Source organism: Arctopsyche grandis, chromosome 3, assembly GCF_051622035.1.
Source record: "Arctopsyche grandis isolate Sample6627 chromosome 3, ASM5162203v2, whole genome shotgun sequence".
Lineage (NCBI taxonomy): Eukaryota > Metazoa > Arthropoda > Insecta > Trichoptera > Hydropsychidae > Arctopsyche > Arctopsyche grandis.
Window position 1 is genome coordinate 33,294,146 of NC_135357.1, and position 25,521 is coordinate 33,319,666.

At 33.1% G+C, this 25,521-nt stretch overlaps 1 protein-coding gene across 1 annotated transcript in view; it reads right to left on the minus strand.

Annotated features, from left to right (window-relative positions):
• Nucleotides 1–25,521, minus strand: part of shot (dystonin-like protein short stop) — a 288,361-nt gene that overhangs the window by 120,837 nt on the left and 142,003 nt on the right. Inside the window, exons 5-6 of the mRNA XM_077427723.1 lie at nucleotides 22,176–22,265; nucleotides 17,513–17,683 (exon numbers count right to left, since the gene is read on the minus strand). Coding sequence (XP_077283849.1) covers nucleotides 17,513–17,683; nucleotides 22,176–22,265 — 261 coding nt within the window. The remainder of the gene's footprint in view (nucleotides 1–17,512; nucleotides 17,684–22,175; nucleotides 22,266–25,521) is intronic.

Sequence of the window (25,521 nt, forward strand, 5' to 3'; positions counted from 1 at the left end):
ATTCAACATCTAGAGGTTCGCAATTTTTTATAATAAAATGCTTCAAAAATGTCTCCATAGATGTCACTGTGGATGATGTTTGTATGAATTCGCATTGTATAAAAATACTTGTATTTATTGTATTGTAATCTGTATTGGTAAACTCGTCGCTTTGGGGCGATTTGTTAAGGTGAGTGTACATGTTCGATTGAAATAAAATAAAAATATCTCAAAATTTGCCTGACTGCGTCCTGTCAGTGTCACAATGAAGCGTCTACGGATAAAACGTCCAACGACACATCGTTCTCGACAAAATGATTACGTGACTAAATGTTGAATGAAAAATTATGTTAAGAGTTTGTTATTTATGATTAAATTTCGATTAGACTGGCTTTGATAGTTATTTATTAATATGTCAAAGGACGTGTATAGATATTCGTCACTACACGTTTTATTGAATTCTTGTACAATTTTTTTTGTTAAAAAAAATAGTTTTTGGGCGTATGAATGTTTTATGCACATATGTACATTGTGTCGCGTAATAACTTTGTCGTGGATGTCGTGTCGTTAGACATTTTGTCTGCTTTGTCGTGGAACCCTCCTGTCACGCTCCACCGATAATGTAACATACAGGTGATATGTCTTACAGGAAAAGTTTGTCTAGCCACGTCAAAAGCAATACATTTTTAATATCAAACGTCGCACGATGAACTTTCCATCTAGTTATAACACAAACAACCCAATTTGACTTGCACAATTCTAAACAACTGCTTAATACCAAATTTGAAACAAAAACAACTCAACAGTCACAGCTTCGTCAATGAAATCAAAAATTGACCCAATACCAGGACGTTGATAAGGGCGAAAACACACTGAGTGGTACAGATCGTCATGTCCTTCGCTCCCTGCTGTGACAGTGGGTATTCCCAAAACTGAATTCGGGTGTAGTTGCACGTGCAGAGTGCATATGTTTCTCCTGCATTTCTTCAAATATGAGATTCACCGTTATCGATCACTGTCAAGCAAGGATAAAATATCATTTTGGTGATTTTTGGGACGGTGTACCATGTACATATGGTGTTGCGACAAATTTTAATCATCATCCCTAGACAAAATCTCACTTAGGAATTTGATTCGAGCGCATCCTAGGCATGACAGGCGTTCACCCGCTCTAATACAGCAACACTTGGAGCAAAAGAAAAGAATTGTCAATCTCCGGACAACACCGTTAAGTTCAATCACGGTCAAGGTTCGCTGAAGAATTAGAGATTTCCCAACAGCCAGCAAACAACACCCATTGAAACCGTAGAGAAACCATTTCAATTGTCGACATAACGGCCGGAAACAGCCGTCATACTGAGACACAAAGACGACTTCGCCAATTTCGAGACTTGCACAACCTGAAAATTAATCTACGGCAAAACAGAATCGTAATGAGAGGCGACGATGATGATTGTTGTGAACGCTTCGAGAGAGCAAATGGTCCCAAATTGGTCTTTTAGACTTACGGCAATCTAATTGATCCCGACACGCAAGCACACCAACCGACAATAAAAAGTCGAATTAAAAGACTAGGTGAATTGGCGAAGCCTTGGAGCCGGGGAAAAAATTGGATTGCGCTGCAATTACTCGCTGAAATTTATGTAGGTACACCTAGATGAAGATTTATGCCGTCATTAAACCATTGGCGGCAAGGAACGACAACTTCCGTCCGAGAAGACAAAGATGCGACCGTTGCTAAGACCATAAAATGTACGATAAACCAGTTCTTTAAAATTTTGCACAAGGAAATGAACGGTCCGTTAGTATTCTGAGGACAAGTTCGAACGAATGGTTTTATTTAACCCAGATTTGTGGTCAAAGCATATGTTTTTTTTATTATAATTTAAAACAAACATTAATTTAAAAAATTAAAACTAAAATGTTCATTTATTTTGTTTGCAAGATCAAACAGTAAAGCACGTTATCATTGAAAGTAAATTCAGCAAAGGCGCAAACCATTTGTATGCGCGCTTGAATAGAGACATCTATCTTAGACAAGTTGAACTTTTACATGTATTTTCATTTGAATATTTATTGTTACGTTTCGTTATTATAATTTCGTATGTTAAATACAAAACAGAAATATTTATTATGCATTGTGTTTGTTCTTCTCACGATTATTTCTCTTTTAATGAGAAAAAATACGGCAAAGATAATAAACAGGCTTCGAGTGTGATGTAAGCAGATCAGGTGTGACATCACCTCACACTGTGAAGTTATTTCGCAAAAAATAAATATTATTACAGGCGTACGAAAAAGTTAACGCATATTATGGTAATTCCGTTGAATATTGTTTTCGAAAAGGATAATCGAGCGTTTATAAAAACATCGTTCTAACTATGTAAATGATTAATATAATATTATTTTAATATTATTTGTAATATAAACAGCTTAAACATGGCCAATCTAATAGTAAACATTTTATTAAATTTATTTGAATATTCATTTGTTCGATGACGTCACGGATTTAAGAACCAACAATAGTTACATACATACAAAATCTCTTTCGAAATTATATATTAGATTTCAATATCGAAATTCAATCAAACTTTGATAACGATAAAAAGTTATATTTATCCAGATAGTATTTTCCACGAAGATATGTAGGTAATATGAATGCAGATACATTTTGACTACAAAATATATACGCATAGAAGCACATCAGAATCTGAACACTGATTAAAATATATTAACACATAAAGAAAAAGCTGCGCCCGAGATTGAAAGCTTGAATTTGCTCCCCCCCCCCCCCCTTTCTTTCTAAAAATCATGTTTAAGCTTTTTTTATATACAACAAATAAAAAAAATATTACAATTTTCGTTAGTTGTGTTAAATTAAGAAATATACAATTAACTTGTTCTGTTCTGAGCTATCGAAGATCTTAAATAACTTTTGGCTATTAAGCTTTTAAGCTATTAATCATTCAGCTTATGCGAATACTGAAGAAAATTATATATGGTATTTTCATATTTTTTAAATTAAATCTTTTAATTAATCAAATTACTTTTAAATGGTCCATTTTTTGAAAGTTTTTATTCAGAAGCTGGAAAAATACCTTATATTTATATATCATTTCACTTAAAAAATTTGGGAATTCGTCGGAGGTTGTTTATTAATTTATTAGGTTGTATGGAATTTGTTTATTTTCAGTATTAAATGTGGCAATTTTAAATTAATAAATCGTAATAAAAGCGATCAGATAGATGGTAGTTTCAATTATTATCGAAACTTTCAAATGGTCCAAACTTTAAATAAATAAATGATAGGTTAAAAAAATAAATATAAAAATTTGCTTCAATGCATTTGTGACATAATTTAACTAAAATTTATTTTAAATTATTTAAGTTGACGTTTTTAGTAAAAGTACCCACATAGTACAGTTATCTTATGTATGAAAAAAACTTTTTTCATTTACCGGTAAACACCGGCATACTGGTAGTAGGAAAAATCATTTACCTACTGATTATATGTACACATCTGTAAAGTAATCGTGGACAGGACATAAATATGTATGTACATAAGTATGTAAAAAATTTACCGTTTGAGATATAATAATAATAAGTTTTTATTATAAATTTAAAAGAACGTAAAAAAATCATACACGTTCATAATTTACATAAAAAGGACATACATCTTATGAATAATGCGTCTGGAGAAGAAGTTCAAATGTTCTGAAATATACGAATGCTCTAAAGTTTTTTATATATGTAATTGTTTTCAACTATATATCTTCTTGAATATTCCGTTTGTTACAGACATTACTAACAAAGTAAATAGTAGATTATATGACAGAATCACTAATAACCATACTAACACACTTGTGAAGAGTCTCGGTGATTACAACAACATGTCTATACCCTTCAGACATGAACACAGATTACCTAAACACTATCTGCTTTAGAGAGCATTTCATTAATATTATGTATTATATGTATTATGAGCATTTATAAGAATTGTAAATAGGTTTTTGAGCTCTTTTTCCTATTACGCTGTACATATTAACATTAGAATAATATAATACTGTGATAACTAACCAAATTAAATTAAATTGTGAAATAGAAAATGACCAGTGGATCAGTAGCTATTAAATAGATAGTATAAGATGTATTGTGAACATAATTTCGTAATAATAAAAAGCATTTTAAAATCAAAAAACATATCTTATTTAAGTTTTAATAGCCTGAAAAAATTGTAATGAATAATGGTTGTGAAGTGAATTCGATCTTTTCAGCATATCTTCATATGGGTTTGGTGCATCCGCTCTAAAATCACCAGATTAACAGAACGGCAGCTTCAAACGTAATTATCGTTTTCTCGAATGATAGATTGCACATCAGATGACGAGTAACCTTTCGATGTGTACAGATGCAATTATTAAAATTGAGTTGGATCTTTCTGGCGAGTTTAATAAGGCAAGATTCGGAACTTATCGAATCTTGCCTTATTAAACTCGCCTGAAAGATCCAACTCAATTTTAATAATTGCATATGTGCACATCGAAAGGTTACTCGTCATCTGATGTGCAATCTATCATTCGAGAAGATGAGAATTGCATTTAAAGCAGCCGTCCGTTAATCTGTCGTTCAATTTGTCTGGCGATTTTAGAGCGGATGCACCGCATCCCTTCATATTTTTATTTTATTTTATTTATTGAAAAATCAACAGACAGGATGTACATAGATATGTATAAAAAAACAAATAGTAAATAAATAATATACATATGTAACATCCGAGTCCAATAATAGATTTTTACAAAAATGAAAAAGATAAATATAAGGAAAACAAATTAAAAAGTAAAGAATTAAGGCATGACAAAATATGTAGAACATTGCATAATTAAACTATAGTATTAAAATATTTGGAAAAGGTTATAAAATAGAATATAAGAAGAAATTGAAATTTACAAATATAAAACAAATGAAAAAGGTAAATACAAAATAAACAAATGAAAAGGAAAAGAATGAAAGCTATAATATGATTAAATAGCACATTACATAACTAAACTTAAGTATAAAAATATTGGAAATATTGGAAAAATAGAATAGGAGAAGAAATGAATCAATCGGTCAAGATTCTCTTGATGTTAGACCTGAATTGATGTAGGGAAATACCAAATAGATCAACCTCATTCAGCTCTCCGTTAAACATACGATAAACGCGCTGCAGATAAGAATATTTTTGGGAATTAGTATTGAAAGGATCAAGTGAAAAGAGTGCAACACGTCTAGAATACCGAACTGTGATTCTGAAATTAGCCTTATTCAGTAAATCAGAACAATCAAGGAAACCATTTATGAGCTTAAAGAAGAATATAGCATCAGTATGTCGTCGGCTGACAGAAATATTGTTAAAAGAAAGGATTTTTAAAATGTCGGAAACAGTAGAATGGGTATAGGTAGGTATGCACGGGTGAACTAAGAATGTATGTAGATAAACTAAACCAGTTAAATCATAAGCATCTTCACACATTAGATTACACATATAGATTGAAATTCCAAACCATCCAACATCGGATCGACATTCAATATGACATGTTGCATGGTAACGACAAAGCAACAGCTGTGCAAAACAACACGTTACATACATACTTCCAAGTATGAAATTATCCATTCAAACGAGCGATTCGATATAATAATAGGTACAACAGACCTACAATGCTAATGAGGTAATCTGCCCACGGGACAGTTGCATCACGCAAATGCCACGGTTGCAGATAGGATTCGGGTCATGATCGTCCCTTGCGATCTTGACCTGCATGCCATCGAGAGGCAGAGAGATGGGTCGAGGAGTTGTCTCCTATTTGGATCACCTCGTCGTCTCTCGTCTGCGGCCAGGCTAGACCTCTCCTTATCTGTAGCCCACGCGAAGCCTCCTCGTCAACAACACACCCACGACTTTAAATACTTCTTCCAACGTGACATCTGGCGTGTATCGATCGGTGTACGGAGAGGCGGATCGATAGCAAATTAATTAGCGTATAATTAAAAATGTGTAATTGAATTTTCCGACGATTTAAGGCCCGTAAATTCCATGTACATGACAAATTTGAGTCAGCTAGACACGACTGGTAATTATTTGTTTAGGTGTTTTGTTATATTAGATAGTGATATCAATAGCAGATTATTTCATGAATTCTCTTTTTTAATTATAATATCTTCATCATCTACTGTAGGGCCGGCTCAGAGATGCAGCAGATTAGGCACGTGCCAGTGCCGGCCTTACACCCAATGGCGCCCTTGGGCAATTGTTTCTTACACCCTTAGAAAAAAATTATAAAAATTGGATTAACATCCTCCTTTTTCCGGGCTTAGGACCTTGCTACAGTTTCAGGCAGTGCCAGCAAAAGCATAGCAACACAAATGTTTGGATATAATTCTTGTAAATTATGCTATTTTATAAAATTTATTACAATGAGTCGATTCATTTTACCTTGAACTTTATTTGAAAGAAGGGCTTTTCAATTGATAACTTTTCATTGCTAATAATATCAGATTTTGAATTCTCGGTGAGCTTAATTTGAAGATCGGCTCTTTCCAGACAAAATACAAAAACCACCACAACTTTGAATATTCTTTTAACTGTTCAAATCTATGATTTTTTTAGGAATATAATTACACGTTATCAGTTAGAATCTTCCATAAATATATTTAAGTTGAAAATAGTGTAATAAATCTTTGGAGAATATCGAAAAAAGTATGCGATGTTACAGAAGATTTCGCTGCGTCGTATAGCACAATATTTAAATTGTGGCTGCCACTGGGAAACGTTAATTATAATACAAAAAGGAATGCGCCTTCACACAATGAATAGAATTTGCCAAATTCTAAACTCAAACAAATGTTTGAGTTTAGAAAGTAGATGTGCCTTTGGCGCTATAATCTAAAATTTTGTAGGGCCTTAGGCGCTCTAATTTTAAATTTTAAAGCGGCTTTGGCGCATCGAGCGACGCCCAAATAATTTGGCACCCTCGGGCGCCGCCCGACCTAGCCCCCCCCTAAAACCGGTACTGGCACGTGTCTAGGGCGCCATAGACCAGGGGAGCTTCGAAGTGCCTCAATTTTTCTTTTTTGATTAAATTGAAAAAATAAAATTTGGCTTTCTTTGAACTTATTTCAATCTATATTCAACTTAATTTTTCTACTCGACTTTAAAATATTATATCAACGACTCATAAATAAAACTTGTAAAACAGCAAACTGTCGTCGGTACAAATGGTAATTTAGAATTGTATTTTATATAACATAACGCTTAAACACATGTATATACATATACATATGTATATGTACATATATCAGGGGTAGATATACTTCACGAAATAAAATATTAAATTATATTATTATACCAATTATTTAATTCATTGTTGAATATAAATTAAGTCGCTGAATTACGAGACATTGAAAACTCGAAATTAACGAGCATCTATGAATTTGAACATACATTTTTATTGTACATTAATCATAGTTTATATAATGATATAGTGGTGACATAATAGGTAGGAAGGTTTTTCGCCAATTTTCAACAATGAAATCAGAAAAGTTGGCAAACTCTGATAGGAAACTATCGACCTGGAGTCACAAATATCCAAGTCTGACCAGCAGCATTACTCAGCAGAAAATACTCATAATAAATTCTTTTCAATCGAGGTCGATCGGGATCGAACCCGGCGTTTTCTCGGCGCTAAGAAAAAACCCAACCACCGAGCCAAACTGCTGATTTACGTTTTACATCCTCAAATTAAGACAATATATAAAAATTATATTATAAAAAAAAGTTTTTTAAAACACCTCTTCAATAATTTTTATATAAAATTATTATTTTTAATAAAAATACCAATAATTTTATTTTACTACCGCCATCTATGTATAAAACTAAAAACTGGATAAACGTCAGGCACTTTTCAGAAATTCAAATTTCAAACGCGTCTTACACGATATTTTTGCACCATCGTAATGGCGGAGGATCCATTTACTTATATTGACGACCAAAATGAGCAATATGGCAAAGTATGAAAACGATCGAATAAGAGGCAAATTTTTCCTGAATTGTAATCATAAGTGAAGTATAAAAAAGGAATGTAAAAATAACGCCTATCAGCGTATTTCAGGCTCATGCCTTGTTGGCAAAACGCCGATCGGCGTTGGTCGGCATTCAAAGGGATAATCAAATCTACACAAAATGTAAATAAGAACATAAAAAAAAATGAAACGCAACCAACATATACATATGTATGTATATGTAGATTGTAAAGCAAAGTTGATTTTATCAATTAAAGTATTCTCACATTGAAACTCAAGAAGTTGACGATCAAAACCAAGAAATTGGAATAGGAGTGAAATTTCGCGCGATAAGATAAGCCCGAGATATCCAGAAGAAGAGATTGCATCGATCTCTTCCCACGCATTGAACCAGATGGCACGAGTTAACTTATATCTTATCCTTACACCCACAATTCAAACATAATATGTACGTCTAGAAGCGAATAGATGAGAAGCCTTGGACAGATCAGAGGACTCTGGGGCACCTACCTACGCCGAATTGTCACCGGATCGGTAAATCTGGGCAAGCTGGGCACACCCACGCCAAAACCAACTTTTGAATTAATTATCGACGCATACGAAAAATAATAAAAAAAAAATGAAAAATGTGTGTGTGTGCAGTGTGAAAAAAAAAACCTGACAAGAATCGTACGAAACCGGACGACATATGGTATCAAGGATGGCCGTTCCAAAGCCAGTTCCAAGAATGCATGATTTATGCGTGCGATTCGAAAATAACACTTTTAACAATGCACGATTGGAAACAATAGTGTTAAACAGTGAGCGTTTGGAATTCATAATATTATATGCAATCGGGTTGACTAGTTTCGTAAGTCACGAAAAGGGATTATATGGGTTTGGGTGTGTCTCTTGCTTCACGCGAAGATTCCTCTTGCATTCGATTCAATGAGAGTTTATTTTTGGACTTTTGAGTATGTTTTGTTTTTGAAGAAGGCGTATTTTCATCACAGTCTCTAGATTCAAATAAGTAGGTCATATTTGAGGAGGTATAAAAACTGTCCCTATCCAAAATTTTGCATAATAATCTAATATACAATTTGGAAAGAGACTTTGTATATACAGTCCCTTACCAGAATATTACGCCACCCCTCTCGAGATGCGTTTGGGTAAATTTGTCACGGTCGTAAATAACTCATTATGGGAACTTTTGGCCTCATTTTTTTGTGATCTTATCCTTAAATGCTACTCTATTCACTAGCAAAAAGTATCGGTGGATTATCCCTCAAAAGGTCTTCAAAAACAAAAGAAAGATGTTTGAAATCGGTTTGCGTCTGAATTTTGTTCAATATTGACGTGCGTTTCCGTTAAAATCATTCATTATTTTGTGAAAAGCACTGTGTTTTTTTCTCTTTTACTGCAACTTTATCATATTTCTAAGGTAAGTTGGTATTTAATATCTCGAAATTTTACTTTGTTTTATGATTTAAATTGCTTGTAAAACTTTTATTGGATTTTTTTAGATGGGTAGAAAATCAGATCTTTCTATAGAAAAAATTGCAAGCATTACATCATTATTAAATACAGGAAAGTTTTCTCAAAACAAAATCGCGACAATGGAGGGTGTTAGTAGGGCGTCTATTAGAAAAATAAAACAAAATCTGGAGACTGATTGCGACCCCACACTCAAGCGGCGAGCTAATAGTGGTACTAAAAAAAAATTTGGCCCTCGTGTGGATCGAAAAATCGCCAGGCTTGTTCCCAAGAATCGATTTATTACAAAAAAAAATATTCAACAACAATTAAAGGACGAAAACGTGAAATATCTACTTCAAGCTAACCTCCGTATAACCATAAAATATTAAAGCCATCTAAAGAGTGGAAGTGGTTTAAATCACAAATTTTTAACGGCCAGGAATTTCACTGAACTTATTATGAAAGCTTGCAAAAAAATTAATCTCTTTAAGATTCAATTCTTGGCAGATTTTCATATATTTGTATACATTTCAATGTTTCTAGAAGCATACGAGAATACCCAAGCATGATACAGAATATAATGGGGTAGTACAATACCTAACCCAACCTAACATAAGCTATTTAATTCGGATGAAACTATGCAAAGTTATTCTCGATGCATTTACGATACTATATACTACTTCAATACGACAATTTATTCTACCAATTGATGTGTAAATAAGTACATCATGTTTGATAAGGTAATAACTTCTTAATTGAAAAAGATAAAAATCTGGTCGTCTATTTATAGGTTTATTTCCATATGTGTACAAAAACACAAAACTTTTACGGTTCCTTCTAAAGATTCATGATAATTAGGAATATAAAGTAGTAGAATGTATTTAGAACACCTAATATAACCAAAGTCTGATATGATCTTACAATTTCATACACTACTTCAACAAGGCAATTTCTTCTACTAAATGATAAACCTTACAATCTAACATCATGTCTGTCTAGAAATACATGCTAAAACTTAGCATTCCCCTGACTAAACAAGCATAAATACAATAAAAGAAGATGAGAAATTGGTGTATCTAAATAGCGTACAACAACATGAGTCACGAGTAGACACGACAGGTGAGCGCGCAAGTTCTAATTTTCTAGATACACAGGTACAACTATGTACACATACCTAATTAGTGCGAATCAGTTACAATCAAGCTATTCTCAATTGATAGAATTAACGCTTGCATTTCTCTCTCTGGATACACCGGATTTGAGTATACAATTCACTTTCACAAGAGTCTCATTAAAACGGAAGTGCTAATTTGGAATGTGCTAAGAAGCGCCACGAAGTGTGACATCGAGAAGGTCGAGCACGACAATGAGCAGTGGGAAAGTCACACTTTACTGTTGAAAATAACAATCGACATGAGATAATCGTATACGAGACGAGTAATGTACTATATTTTTAAACGAGCGAAATGGAAAGTGGGGGAGTTTGTGTGTTATCTCGAGGTATATGTACATTGCGCAGTGCGTTTGGGCAAGTGCATTTCGGTTGTGCAACGGTTCGCCTTTGGAATATAATGGTTCACCTAATTCACATTGGGTGTGTTGTGTAAAAAAAAAATGTAACGAAATCGATGCAAATTCGAAGAAAATTTGTATTTCAATTGATGTAAGTGGAGCTCGTGAGATAAGACTTGAATACTGTCGAGTAAAGTGATGATTGTATTAAGTAGGCATTTGGTAGTGCTGTTGCAATATAAACAAGTATATTTATTTTAAATTAAATACTGATTATTTTTGTGTTTGTTTTGTTACACGTAGATTATTTCAAATATGATTTTTATTGTTTGTAAATATTTATGTATATATATTTTAACACGAACATGTTTATGTACAAATAATGATTCAATACATGCTTAAGGTTTTATATATTTGCAGAAAATTGTGAAGATATCCCTTTGAGGAGTACGGCCGTACGGGTACGTGGCAAAAAAAATGGCCCCGCCAGAGTACGGCCGTACTTGTACGATTTGACACGTTCAATCACTCAAAATACTCTACCTCTCTCATTGTTCGACATATTTGCATCTCGTTTTTTTTCAAGTGTTGCTGAGGTTTCTCTTTCACTCTTGTGAATATATATTTTTGTATTCGAATAAAGAAACCAAATTTAACGAGGCGTGAAAGCCAGTTAAATTTTGATGACTGAACATGACGACAACTTTTTGTTCTAAAGTAATATTTTCCACATGTAAACACTATAAAATATGTTCCGAACGAATAACATCGACATCTCTGACTAACATTATTTCATTTGACCCTAATAAAAATAATTTAGCGTGAAATTAGAATTTTATTTATTTTCGAGAGAATTGTCCGGAATGCAAGGGAAACTTTGTCCAAAGGGTCGCCATCGGGCCACAAATCAATCATATAATCGAGCGAAATATGTCAATTTTACAACTTCCCACAAAATAAGAGTGTTCGACAAGATTTTTCGAGTCAGTTGATTCCGAACATACACTAGAATCGGATCTCGGTTTTATATTGGATGCGTTATCCAATTAGCGTTATCGAACGCATTCGCGTCTTGTCGACTCGGTACATAAAAACTTTTTTTGTGAAGTGCATTATAATATTTTTTGTGATCAAGGGTAAATAAAAATTGTGATCTGCTCGTTTTAAATTCAAAATGTCTCAAAGATCAAATGATCAAGAAATAGACAATTTTTTTTTTGACAGTGAAGATGAGGATATGGTGGATAACTTGGATGACTTAATTCTCCAATTGAATAATTCTTCAGACGAAGAAGATACTGATGATGACGAACAACCACAACCACCCAAACGCAGTCGGAATGACGAGAGAAAATGGGAAGATGGCGACTTTACTCCTCAAATACACCCATTCGATAATGCATTATCCGGAATTCAGCCAGGATATCGCATGCAGACAGAACTTGATTTTTTCCAACTGTATTTCAATGCCAATGCAATGAACACAATAGTCAAAGAAACAAATAGATACGCCGCTCAAATCAGTAGAAATCTAAGTGAAAAGTCGAAGCTAAAAAAATGGGTTGATACAAATGTTTCGGAGATGTATGTATTTTTGGGTACAATTATGTTGACTAGTCTAGTTGGAAAAAATTCCATGAAGGACTATTGGTCCACAAATCCAATCATTGCGACTCCGTTCTTCCGTGTTCTGTTTTCACAGGATCGATTTTTTCTTTTATTACGAGCGCTTCATTTCACAGACAACACCGTTCGTAATAACGACAGACTATGGAAAATCCGGCCATTATTGGATCCAATCAAAAGTTTTATATCAACTTATCTTACATATTTTCAAACTTTTCAATACTAAAGTTATAAAAAATTTGCAGATTCGTTCCCGTTCAAGACTCCGTGATTGAATAGTCACCAAACCCCACCTATGTACATATCTATATTATAACACGGATAATCAGTGGCAGTAGATTCTACTGAGTAGACCAAGAATTATTGGAAATTTTTTTTGTTCCTAAGATATTATAAATAAGCTACATATGTACCTATATTATTTTATTTTTTGTACCTATATAATTTTTTGCTATGATCAACCGTAAGAATTGAGTTATAGTTTGTAAAATATCTTTTTATAAAAATCTGTTTTTCAGATAAAAAAAAAAGTTGAGAATCACTAAATGTTTACCTTTGATTGTAATCTAACTATTACAATAAAATTATGTTTTAGTTTATAAAATATATCATAAATAAATTCTATGTAGATAAGTTTTTCAAGATAAAAATAAAAAAAAAGTTGAAAACCACTGATTTCTTTTTCTGTAATCCAATCAGAAGAAATGTTGTATTTTATGAAATATATATTAAATAAATTCATTATAAGATAAAAATAAAAAGTTGAGAACCACAAAACCGTCTAAAAAAGTTGAAAACCACTGAACTTTTATTTTTTATTATAATCTCATTATAATAAGAATTAAAATTAATTGTAATCTAGTTGGTATAATATATTATAAATAAATCCAGAATAAGTTTTTCGATATGTCAATAAAAAAAGTTGAGGACCACAGAACTTCTTAAAAAAGGTTGAGAACAACTGAATTTTTAAAATTTAATTTAAAGTTGATTATATGTCATACATTAAATATAATTAAAATCTTCTAATTGAAAAAAAAAAACTCACTCCTGAGACGTTTCTCATGTAAAAATTAACTCACTACTCAAAAGGATATAGGTACATAGAAGCTTCATGTGTTTGTCGACTTTAGCACTTGCCACACTGTGATGGATCGCTATCCATCACAGTGTGGGACTTATATTTTATTGTGTTTCTCCAAATATACCGAATGCAATGTCTTCATATTTTATTTATTTCGCATCAAAGCCTGTATGATTCGAAATATGCCATTACGAAATAAAAACATTAATCAATACCAATAGAAATGATTGTTTTTGCGGGAAGCCCCCTGTGCACGTGTCTCACAGATGCGAGAGAGGCGAAATTCAGTACGCGGCGCGCTCAACGGTCATTGTAAGAATGATATCCGCCTTGAAATGATGGCTTTGCGTCAGATTTTATTTTATTTCATGCACTTATTTTATATTATTCGACATTTAATACATGATAAAATGATTTTCACAGCTAATTACAATAATTAACCTCGCAGATTTTGCATTATTTTGACTTAAAACACAATTTTTTCACTGGACGCTTGCAGTCCAACACAGTGGCTAAACAATGTAATTCAACTGTTACACAGTGTCATGATAGAATAACAGGTTTTCTTGCAATAACAAATGAACAATATGTAAAATGCCATTCCAACTTACATGATAGCATTTAAATTGGAAATAGTTCGGAATCATTTGACTAGCATTAACTTGTCCAAAATATTGTAACTTAGAGATTGGGTGATTGGCACTCGTCAAACAATGGTTTACTAGCGCTGATCTCATCTCATTTCACGTTCGCGCCAAAAATGCATTGACGTATGAACGAGCTGTATACAACAGCCAATCAGGTCTCGCGACCCATCGACCAATGATCTCTCTGTGCGAAGAGTATCCGATGGGTATAAATATTGGGCGGTTTTGGTCCGTGTTTCATTCGGAGCTGACAGGACGACGGATCAAGAACAATAAACAACATCTACCACTGATTCGGCGACTTTCACTCCGATCTCTGAAACTCCACTAAGACCCGGGCCATACCAAGCGACTTGGCTTAAGGCGACAAGACCAATGTATGCAGTTAGATAGGGCGTGCCACATCCATCATCTTCTTGGTCGCTCACATTTCCATACATGTTTTCTGGTGTCGCGACTAAGTTGCTCGCAAGTCGCTCGGTGTGACCCGGCTCTAAACGTTCCATGTGATGGTTTTTCGTATTCATTTAAATATAAACAAAAAGATGGCGAAAGCCGATTGGTTGAGTGCACTGACTATAATATACCATAAAAGTTTGTTCAATAAAATACTAATACGGATGCAAATAGAAATTTGAATTGAATAGAATAACAGAACCACACATTTAGAACCTTTCACCGCATACGGTTCCGAGAAGAATGACCCTGACGTCATGGCGATTACAACATGATTTTTAAGAGGAATTTTTTGCCGATGAAAATTTCTAGAATACACCTATGCTATGTAGTATGCTGTCATCATCATCATGGTTAAAATCACTCCAAGGCGACACACAATGTAATAAATAAAACAAAAAAATGGGTCAACGGATTAAAAGTAACGGATTAATCTGAGCAAAATGTTGGACACTCCTGAGCGTTAACACTTAACCGCCCGCGCCTGTGCGAAAAAGGACAATTCGGAAAAAAGTAACACACTGATAAATGTCTATGCAAAATAATTCACTTTGTATTTTATAATTTTCCAATTAAATAACGACACGGCGCGAATGCAATTAAGTTATTACGCGATGATTCAATCGCATCTACGTATAGGTAGAGAATGGAAGAGATAAAAATAACACAATCGATGCGTTTTTCGCACATAAAAACGACGTGACATCACTCATGATGATGACGATGACGATGATGATGATGTAGGTATACATATGCGACGATTCGGCACAGTCAAAGTCAAGTATAATATGTATACTAATCACATATTCATACTAATTCGTGTGCATTCCGAAAGAACAACGCTCATTGCATATGCAAATAGTAATAAAAAAACCGGACATATGTAAGTTCGACAAACATTTAAAAGCCGATTGAATGCTTTAAAAAAATAAAATAACAATAATAAATGTGCTTTTAACGACTGTGAAGATTTAATTTTTTAGTACATATGTTTGTCGATTGAACGTTAACACGTTACGGTCGGGAATTTTTATCTAAAATATTATGCGATATGTCTGTGCGGTTTTCGAGCATTTTTGGCGCCGGTCACCCACGACATTATATTATTATTGGGTAAACAACAAATCTAAACGGCCTTAGGTGTGTGATTGGTGACATAACCGCTTCGGCAAACAAACATTCATTACCGTCAATTTGAAGCATTACGAAATATTACATGTGTTTTGTATACAATTCGAACTGAAAAAAAAATCGAATCACCTTCTATTTTTAAATTGCCACGGTTAAACCTTGGTATTTATGGAGAGCGATGTCGGTCAGATGATGTTTATTAAACAAAAGTACTGATAGATTACGACTTAAGGTTTAATTTATGCTGTTTCCTAACAATGTTTGCAAAAATATATATATTTGCTCTTTAAAATAGCTATTAGAGTCCTAGATGGGCGCTAATTGCCTGTGAAAATAGTTTATTTTATGTTTTCCGCTAGCGGTACTTGTTTGAACAACCTCGAGAGAAGTTTGTATGATGTTTAAAAATATGACAAAACTTTCTTACTTGGCGTATAAAAATTTAACTGAAGCATTTGTACTTTCAAATGGACGCAGACGCAAGCGCGGATGTGTGCAATTGATATCAGCTCTGCTCAATTCTAAAGCATTATCTAATAAATAATTTCGAAAAAGACTTTGTATTTAATAAAAAAAAAAATGAATATTCGAATAAATTTAATAAAATGTTTACTATTAGATTGGCCATGTTTAAGCGGTTTATATTACAAATACCGAGCGAAGCCGGGTAAAAGTAAAAACACTAGTGTTTAATAACTACTTTGACTACACCTATTGATATGAACTAAAAAAAAAATGAGCCACAACACTGCACTATAATTTTCCTAGAGTTTCTGGAGCATTTTTCCATGTATCATTATATATATTATGACATACATTAAGTAATCTGTCAAAATATAGAATATCAATATATAAATTCAAAATATGAATTTGAAAGCCCATTTTCCATAATATCTACAATAACGAGAAAACAACCGTAAGGGCTTTGAAACATAACAGTTCAATAATCCTTAATTTTATTTGTCAAATGCGAAAGATATCATGAATTTTGACACATGGATTTTATTAACACTAGATTTAAGTAGACGCCAACGCAAGGGCAGATCCTATGTCATCCGCGAGTATCATATATTTCAATCGATCAATAATGTGAACCAAAAAACTTTGACTTTTGCACTTACTTGTGTAAGTTTTTTTGGAGTATTCTAGCTTTATTTTAGTATGGTTTAAATTAAAAACAATAATTATAGCACGATTAACAAGTTTGACGCAAATTTACGCATTCGGTAATTGTGTAAATCTGCAATTGTTCGAGTATCAGACCGCATAGTGTTAACAACGATCGGCGATATTACGAAAATATTACAACGCGTAATTCTGCATTAATAAAGTATAAGTCGAGCATTTAATAGCATGCTTTGCTTAAATTAACTGCATCAAAGCAACTGCAGCTAAAACTGTTACACGGACGAATATCTGCAAATAACATTCGCAGGTAAATTAATTACATTGTTTGAGACATGGCCGTGGCGGAGTTGATTTAAGACCGTCATTCGACATTAATTCTAAGCCGAGGCACGCGGAAGAGTCTGCTTGCGTTATTTCTGTGGAGTGGAGGACTGACCTGGAAGTGCAGGATGATGGTCCAGATGAGGCCCAGAGTCAGCTTGTGGTTGCCGTCGACTATCTCCTCGGCTCGGATGTTCACCAATTTGATGTTCTTGTATCGCAGGAAGTCCAGGCTCATTTGGACATTCTGAAGCATGTGGAATCGCATACGTCCCTTTTCGCGCGGCTGAAAAATTACAATAAAAATATAAATCATGTGTTTTTCGAGTATTTAAATTACATATATACAATATTTGTTTGTTTGTGGTAACACTATTAGATTCACAGTATGACATACGAATTAAAAAAAGGAAAAAACATTTTCGCCTTGGGTGGGTCTCGAACCCGTGAGCCTACTACTGATAACTCGAACGCGCTATTGTTGAGCTTATAATGGATTCAAAATTCGGATTTAAATTGATAATATATGCTATTTCTGTATATTTGTATATATGTATGTATGTACATATTTGATAGCTCGAGCGCGTTATCGTTGAGCTTATACGGATTTGAAATTCAGTTTTAAATCAATAATATACCTATATATGTACACGTGCTCTTTTTATTGTGCATATAATATTATTGGTGAAACATTTTTCGATTAAAGCTTCAAGAAGCTGTTCATATGTATATAAATTTAAAAATTATATTATAATATAGCAGCCGATGGTATTTCATTAATCCTATAATCTATAAATAAAAACTAACGGTAATTTAATATAATAATTTAGCAAGGACTCGAACCAATTAGCCGAGTTTTTCGCAATTTGGTCTATTTTTTTCATATTATTAAAGAGTTGATGTATTATTAACATTATTCAATTTTTCATAATATACACATGTTAATAGGTAAAAACTTGAACGTACATATAAACAAATTATGGGAAATGGGTTTCGATGGTTCATATGTGAATAAAGGTTAATTTCCGGAAATTGTACAGGTGATTTACAGCATGGTTTCATGCGATGTTACTCTTAATTTTTTTCTATTGTTTATTGATAGTGTTTTATAGACAAAGCAAAGGAAAAGAAAGTAATGAGGAAATTGTTCTAACAAATTATAAAATATATCGCATTGTTATTTTTAGTATTTAAATATAAGGGTACGTTCAAAAGAAAATGCGTATAAGTTTATTCACTGCTTAAAAAGACGCTTTTATAGGGTCCTAGTTTTGTGAAATGTTTCAGCCCTTCAATTTTTTGTGACGTGTTCAGCTAAATAAAGCATTCGCAAAGAATTTAGCTTAAAAAAACCCCCACAGAGTGTAAAAGCTTTAATTCAATATACCAAGGCGAAATTTAAAGTAAACGATTTCCTTACAGCGAATGAATTTAATGGTTTTATTGCATCCCAATTCAGAACGTAAACCTCTCGCTATTAAAAAACGAATGTATAAGCTAAGAAAAACCAAATACGAGTAAGAATTTTTATGACTTTTTTTATATATATATATATATATATATATATATATATATATATATATATATATATATATATATATATATATATATATATTTATATGTATATGTACATATATAGTGTTTAATACATTTCAACAAAAAGAATAAATAACAGAAGGGTCGGAGATTATTTCATTTTTTTATGAAAATTATGAAAATCATTTAAATTTTATACAAACGTTCAAACGAAATCAGCCTGTACTTATGAATACTAATTTTAAATGAATCACGTGTATTAATTCAACTACACATAATACAAAAACATACATGTCTAAGGGCGAAAACACTTATTTTATTTTTTAGATACTTTTAAACAAGCCCCAGCCCATATACATGGTACACAGTCCCGAAAATCACCCCCTGGAATGTTTTCGATGATATTTTATCCTTGCTGGACAGTGATCGATAACGGTGAATCCCATATTTGAAGAAATATAGGAGAAACTTGTGGGTTGTATATGGATATACAACCCACGTGTGACCTCCCAAACACATGCATTCTGCACGTGCAACTACACCCGAATTCAGTTTGAGGAACACCTAGTATTTACGGTCACGGAATACCCACTGTTAACAAGCCAAGGACGTCCCATACCACTCAGTGTGTTTTCGCCCTTACGGTAAGAATACACACAAAAGTGTGTTGTACAGCACGTCTAAGGGCGAAAACACAGAGATTAACGTGGCTCATGGATTCGTTTAGATAGTTTTAAGCGTACGAAAAAAATGTGGCGTGCCCTGCACAGATTCGTGGCACGCCGTCTCAAAATTACACCCTGGAGTGTTTTCGGTATTTATCCTTCTTGCTTGACAGTGATCGATAACGGTGTATCCCATATTTGAAGAAATATACGTTCCACGTTCTTTGCTGTGTGTTTGCAAGGAACTGACCGCACTATTCGTCAATCGAACGATACGACACTTCACGGCAGTGTGCGACACTATTAGGTAAACCGCACTTGAACGACAGCGATGAAACACTACGAAGTAAATTATGTCAATCATTCGTTCGGTACCTCGGAGCAAGATGGACGAAACGGACGCTATTATAGTATCTTTGATATGCGAGGAAGAAGAACAGTCGAGAAAAACCAAAAGATTATGGCTACATGCTATTTTAAAGTCACGATATGAAGAAGGAGAATAATTGTCGCAAGGCAACCCCCATTCAACGGCACTGCGTCACGTTGCGAACGACACCTTGCGTCAAACTTGGACTTTGTCGTACGGTGTCACTCTACGTCATGCGGCTGTCGCGCAGTGCGTTGTCTCATACAATTTCATACAAACAATATTTGGTCGCGCACTGTTGTGAAGTGTCGTATCGTTCGATTGACGCATAGTGCGGTCAGACCTTAAGTGACTTTAGCTGTGATGTTATTGTTAAATTTCAATGATCACAAGTTTCTCTTACATGTCTTCAAATATGAAATTAAAACAAGGATAAAACTCCAGGTAGTGAGTTTTGGGAAGATCGCGACGGCACAGACTAGGCATGAAGACTTTTTTTGCATTATCTAAAAAAAATACGTGCACTTATTGAGCGCTGAAACTTCAATTTTTACGGAAATTAAGACAGATGTTTCTTTTTTTTTAAATTCAAATGATTTTTTTTTAAATAAATACACAAAACAACTCTGACCTTGAGCTGTATTAATAACAATGCTATCACACACACACACACACACATATTATCTATAGAAACAAAACAATGTCGTCATAAAGTGAAGGATTTACGTGTGACAGGTCGAGCATTCGCGTTAGTTTCAAAAGTTCAACCGGTCGCGTGCGGTTTGTATCCACACTTAGCGGTCAAAATTTTCAAGGCAACAAACAACTGCAATAATAGTAAATCACCGGAGAGACACGCCTTTCCTCGGCGTTGATAACCAAAAAAGCCTTTAAGCGCCGCACTTCGAAAAGCTCAAAACGAGCGAGTGATACTCAATTGGGTTAACGCGCGGCCGACACGAATCTCCGCTAAACGGTGGAAATTGCGGAAAATTCGCCAAAATGGCCGCCGACACTGAATCAGCGATTTGGGGGAAACTCGAAGAAACTATAAGTGTTCCACTAACCGAATTTTCAGCGACGGAAAATGGATATCGCCAAATGGAACTGATCCGAGTGTGACTTTTTGTAACGAACAATACGGTGATGTTAATCGGAGGCAACAAGTCTAAAGTCCAAATTTTGAAAGAAAAAAAGATATTTTGGCAATATATTGCAGCTACCGTGTATTTTACAACTTCACGGTTGGATCTTTTATGCAGGTCTAAATCCTAATATGAATTATAGCGATTGAAAACCAATGCTGTGTCAGGAGGAAACCTTTTTAAACGTTTTAATATGCAAACTTTGTTCATTATCATTTAGTTGGATCTATTTTGCAAATTTGAGTATGTTCAAATATGAATCGAATAGCAAAGTTTCCTCTGAATCAAAATCTATTCATTGTGTTAATTTGAAGTGTTGCCTCTCTATGTTTAAGGTTTTTTTTTATCTTTAAAATATTAATAGCTTTTTATAAATATAAAAAAAAGTGTCGCCTGTATAAGAAATAAAGTAAAAATGCTTCATTTGATTATGATTTGGAAATATTCTTCAAAGTGAAAAGACTACAAAATTTGCTTTAAAAAAAAATTAGCCTATTGATTTGAAAAAAAATCAAACAAAAAAATGAAAAGTTCCAAATTAATATTTTTAAATGTACCTACCTATATAATTATCAATCAATTACGTTGACGTATAAGAATGAAGTTTTAAATAATTATATATATTACATAATTATATTGGTGCAAATTTATGCATACATTAAAATGCTTCTAACTTGAAGGTCACGATTACAAAAGTTTGATAAACTCTATTCCTACTACATACAATATAAATAATGCAAATCTCTTTCAACAGGTTTTGAGAGTTACAATAAGATTGAAATTACTATAATTAAATCATATACTGAAAAAACTCAACATAATACTTTCAAATGTATCAAAATATGCCATAATAATATGTAATAAGCGAGATCTTAATACTAGTATTGAACGACGTTAACCCTTTTAAGATACAGAAGATAGATTTCAATGAAAGATATCAATTTGTATGGCTTTTTAACTCATGTCAAAGGACTTGTGCTATACTCTTTTGGATTCTGGTTTAGGACATGTTAAGATAAGAGGTTTCAGAAATGATAAACGTGTAATAAAGTTTAAACTTACGAGGTGTTCGCCAGTTAGCACCTCCAGCAGCGAAATGAGATTCAGCCCATCCTTCAAGTCTTCAAATAAATCGTTCACATGTCGATTGGCCTGAAACAATACGAAAAAATCAAAAACAAATAAAAAACAAACAAAATAAAATTACAAAGCGTATCACAAGCTAAAATCGCATGCATCTAAATCATTCTAAGCACATCTAAACGTTTCCTCAAATTTTGCTGAAACATCCAGCACAAGGAAACGACGCAAAATTGAATAAACCAACAGACAATTCAATGACGAACTTGAATCATCACACGAGTCATAGAAAAATGGTAACAAAATCCAATACAACATACATCTTTACACGCTAATAAATCATACCTTTATATGGTCGTGAATATCACCTACTGATATGATTCATTACCGATTTAAAAAGTGCAATTACTACTTAAATACATGGAAGTGCAAGTAAGTGCAATGAACATAACTGTTTACAATTGGTCTAGGACGTCTAGGTAATTTAGTACAGAGCCATATAAGGCACACAACATGCAATAAATAAAATCAACACAAAGAAAAACCAACACTACTTAAATATAATACATCCATTAACAACGATGAATTATGCTGAAAATTAATTTTTGCATTGAAGAACGTCTTATAAATACGTCTTTACTTCTAATAATTACACATTCAACTACGCATTACGATCGTTTTGTATAGAAAAAAGCTATTCAAATTAATCAAAAAGCGAATACGTTCGATACGAAGCGTTAACATCGAGGCATTTTCGATTTATTTATTTTTTTTGAGTTTTTGAATCAAAACTTACATAAGGTGGACAGCAGGGCACGTTGTTGATGAGTTCGCACACGTGGAGGCGAGTGTAGGTCTTCACGAGTCCACGTGCGAGCATTTAGAAATAAATTGTTACCGTTAAAATTTTGGAAATTAACTCTACTACCAATCATATCATTACAATATAAAACCAAATTAATAATTGAAATTTTACAATGCCCTCTAGAGGGTTTTACTGATCGTTGATTGGATGATGTATTATTATGGCACTACCCTTTCGATTAATGCTCCAATACAATAGTAATAATAGACTAGAATAATCTGTTTGACCGTTTATAAACTGATTTATATTATCAAACTATTTATTTTTAAACATTTATAAACATGTAATCTTATGGAATTGATAATATATGTAGTTATACCAGTGGCGTAGCTACAATTGGCGTAACAACAGGGTCATGTAAACCATGAGGGCCTTGAGCTTGACAAATTTCTAAACACTCAATATGAAAAAAAAAATATTATCAATTTACATATATTAATTATTATCAATATCACAATTTAAATTTATTGAACAGTTGCTTAGAAAGTGAATTTTCACAAGTTTGTGTTAATTTTGCAAGGCTTTTATTAGCTTCACTTCGCCTTTTGGTCTGACACTATTTCCTACATTCTTCTGGTCGGTTTGAAACTTTGCCATTTTGCGCGGTTTGGTCACCGATAGAAATTCAAATTGCTTCCGCTAGTTCGATGGTGGAAAATAATCGTAATAAACACGTTTAAGAATCCAAAAATTTTAGAGATGGTGACAGCTTCGCCAGTGGCCAGTAGCCTTGTTTGTTTGAATTCCCCCCCCCCCACCTCATTTTGTTAGATTTTAATTGTTTAAACGCCTATATATTTATCTTCTTCACACTATATGTTATAAAATTTGAATTATAGGCTCTCATTATCTCTCATATACATATATATTTTTACTTCACTCATAAGGAATGTTAAAATGTTTATATTATAATGTTGATTCGATATGCTTGTTATGGCCAAATACGCCAGGCTAAACTGTCATTGTGACATTTGTGACACTGAAAACTCATTGTACGAATCGGTCGATCTTTTTGTTTTGTTGTCAATTCATTGACATTGACAAGTTCTTGGTTTAAGTATGCAAATTAACCGGGGTGCATCGAAAAGCCTATAACTATTTTTACTTCACTAATAGGTTATACAATTTACACTACCAAAAACAGTGGCGAGTGTTGAAAGGCCTGTCAGTAAGTTAAAAATGATTAAAGACTAAAAAGGAAACTATTGTATATCGGACAAAAAAGACTAAATAGTCTCGCATTACTGGCCATTGAATTATCTAAAATACAACTTAAAAACTTATTAGTGATTTCGCAAATATGAAAGCAAGAAAAAAGAAATTTTAAAATAGATGAGCTTATAATTTATTTTCTTATTTACTTTATGTATTATGTGCTTAGATATTAAGCTAAAATTATTTTATTTCATATTTTACAAAAAAAATTATACGAGGGCCCAAAATTTCTAGCTACGCCCACTAAGTTATACACAAAATTTCCATAACCTATTCTAGCACTTCATCCGCTTTATTTTTCATTATATTTCCTATTAGGAAGTAGCTTTACCTACACATCTACCAGTATATGTATATTTATAGAAAAACAACTAACTTTGAAAGTAAGCAATACCTTATCCTACCAAACTCCACCAAATAGATGGTCTACAAAGTTTTGTAGTTATGTCAAGAAGAGAGGCGATAAATATAAATGCTAACCCCACAAGTTCGGTGGCAACTTTGAAAGTTAAGCCGGTATAGTAACAAGATATTGTATATGTATATTCTCCATATATTGTTAAAAAAAATCAAAAAATTGGGAAAAGTACCACTTAATCATTAGTATCGATGCTCAAAATTTCTATATTCAATTTCTAGTCATCAATTTTATTCGATAATAAAATGAAACCGACACGATTGTAAAAAATGAAAAAACTCTCATCATGGCAAATAAGTACGATTGTAAAAACTAAGGTCAGGTAACATCAATGCAGGTCAAATCGATAATCGACTCGATGCACAATCACAATGACGAATTGGATAACCACAGATATTGAATCGAATGAACTGAGACCACGAATGGCATTCAATTCACTAAAATGCATGTACAATCGAATTTTCAATGCAAAAAAATAATAAAATCCCAGATTAACATTAATTAACACGTTCGAAAAAGCCTTCATTCGAAACGGTCTATAATGATTAAATTTTAATTTTTTCCCCAATGAGAAAAAAGAGCCTTGTTACTGACAGAAATAATTAACAAAAATAAAAATTCGATAAGTCATAAATGTAATATATGTTCAACACACGATAAATTCATTAATGATTTCAACCGTGATCTTTTGACATCAGAGTCGTAAACATTGTGCAAAAATGTCGATACACTAAACACAATTAATCGATGACAGCCTTTGTACATTTATAAATGCGACAAATCAGCAAACGAAAAGGAAAGGCACAAGCGTTGCAGAATATTGCGAAAAT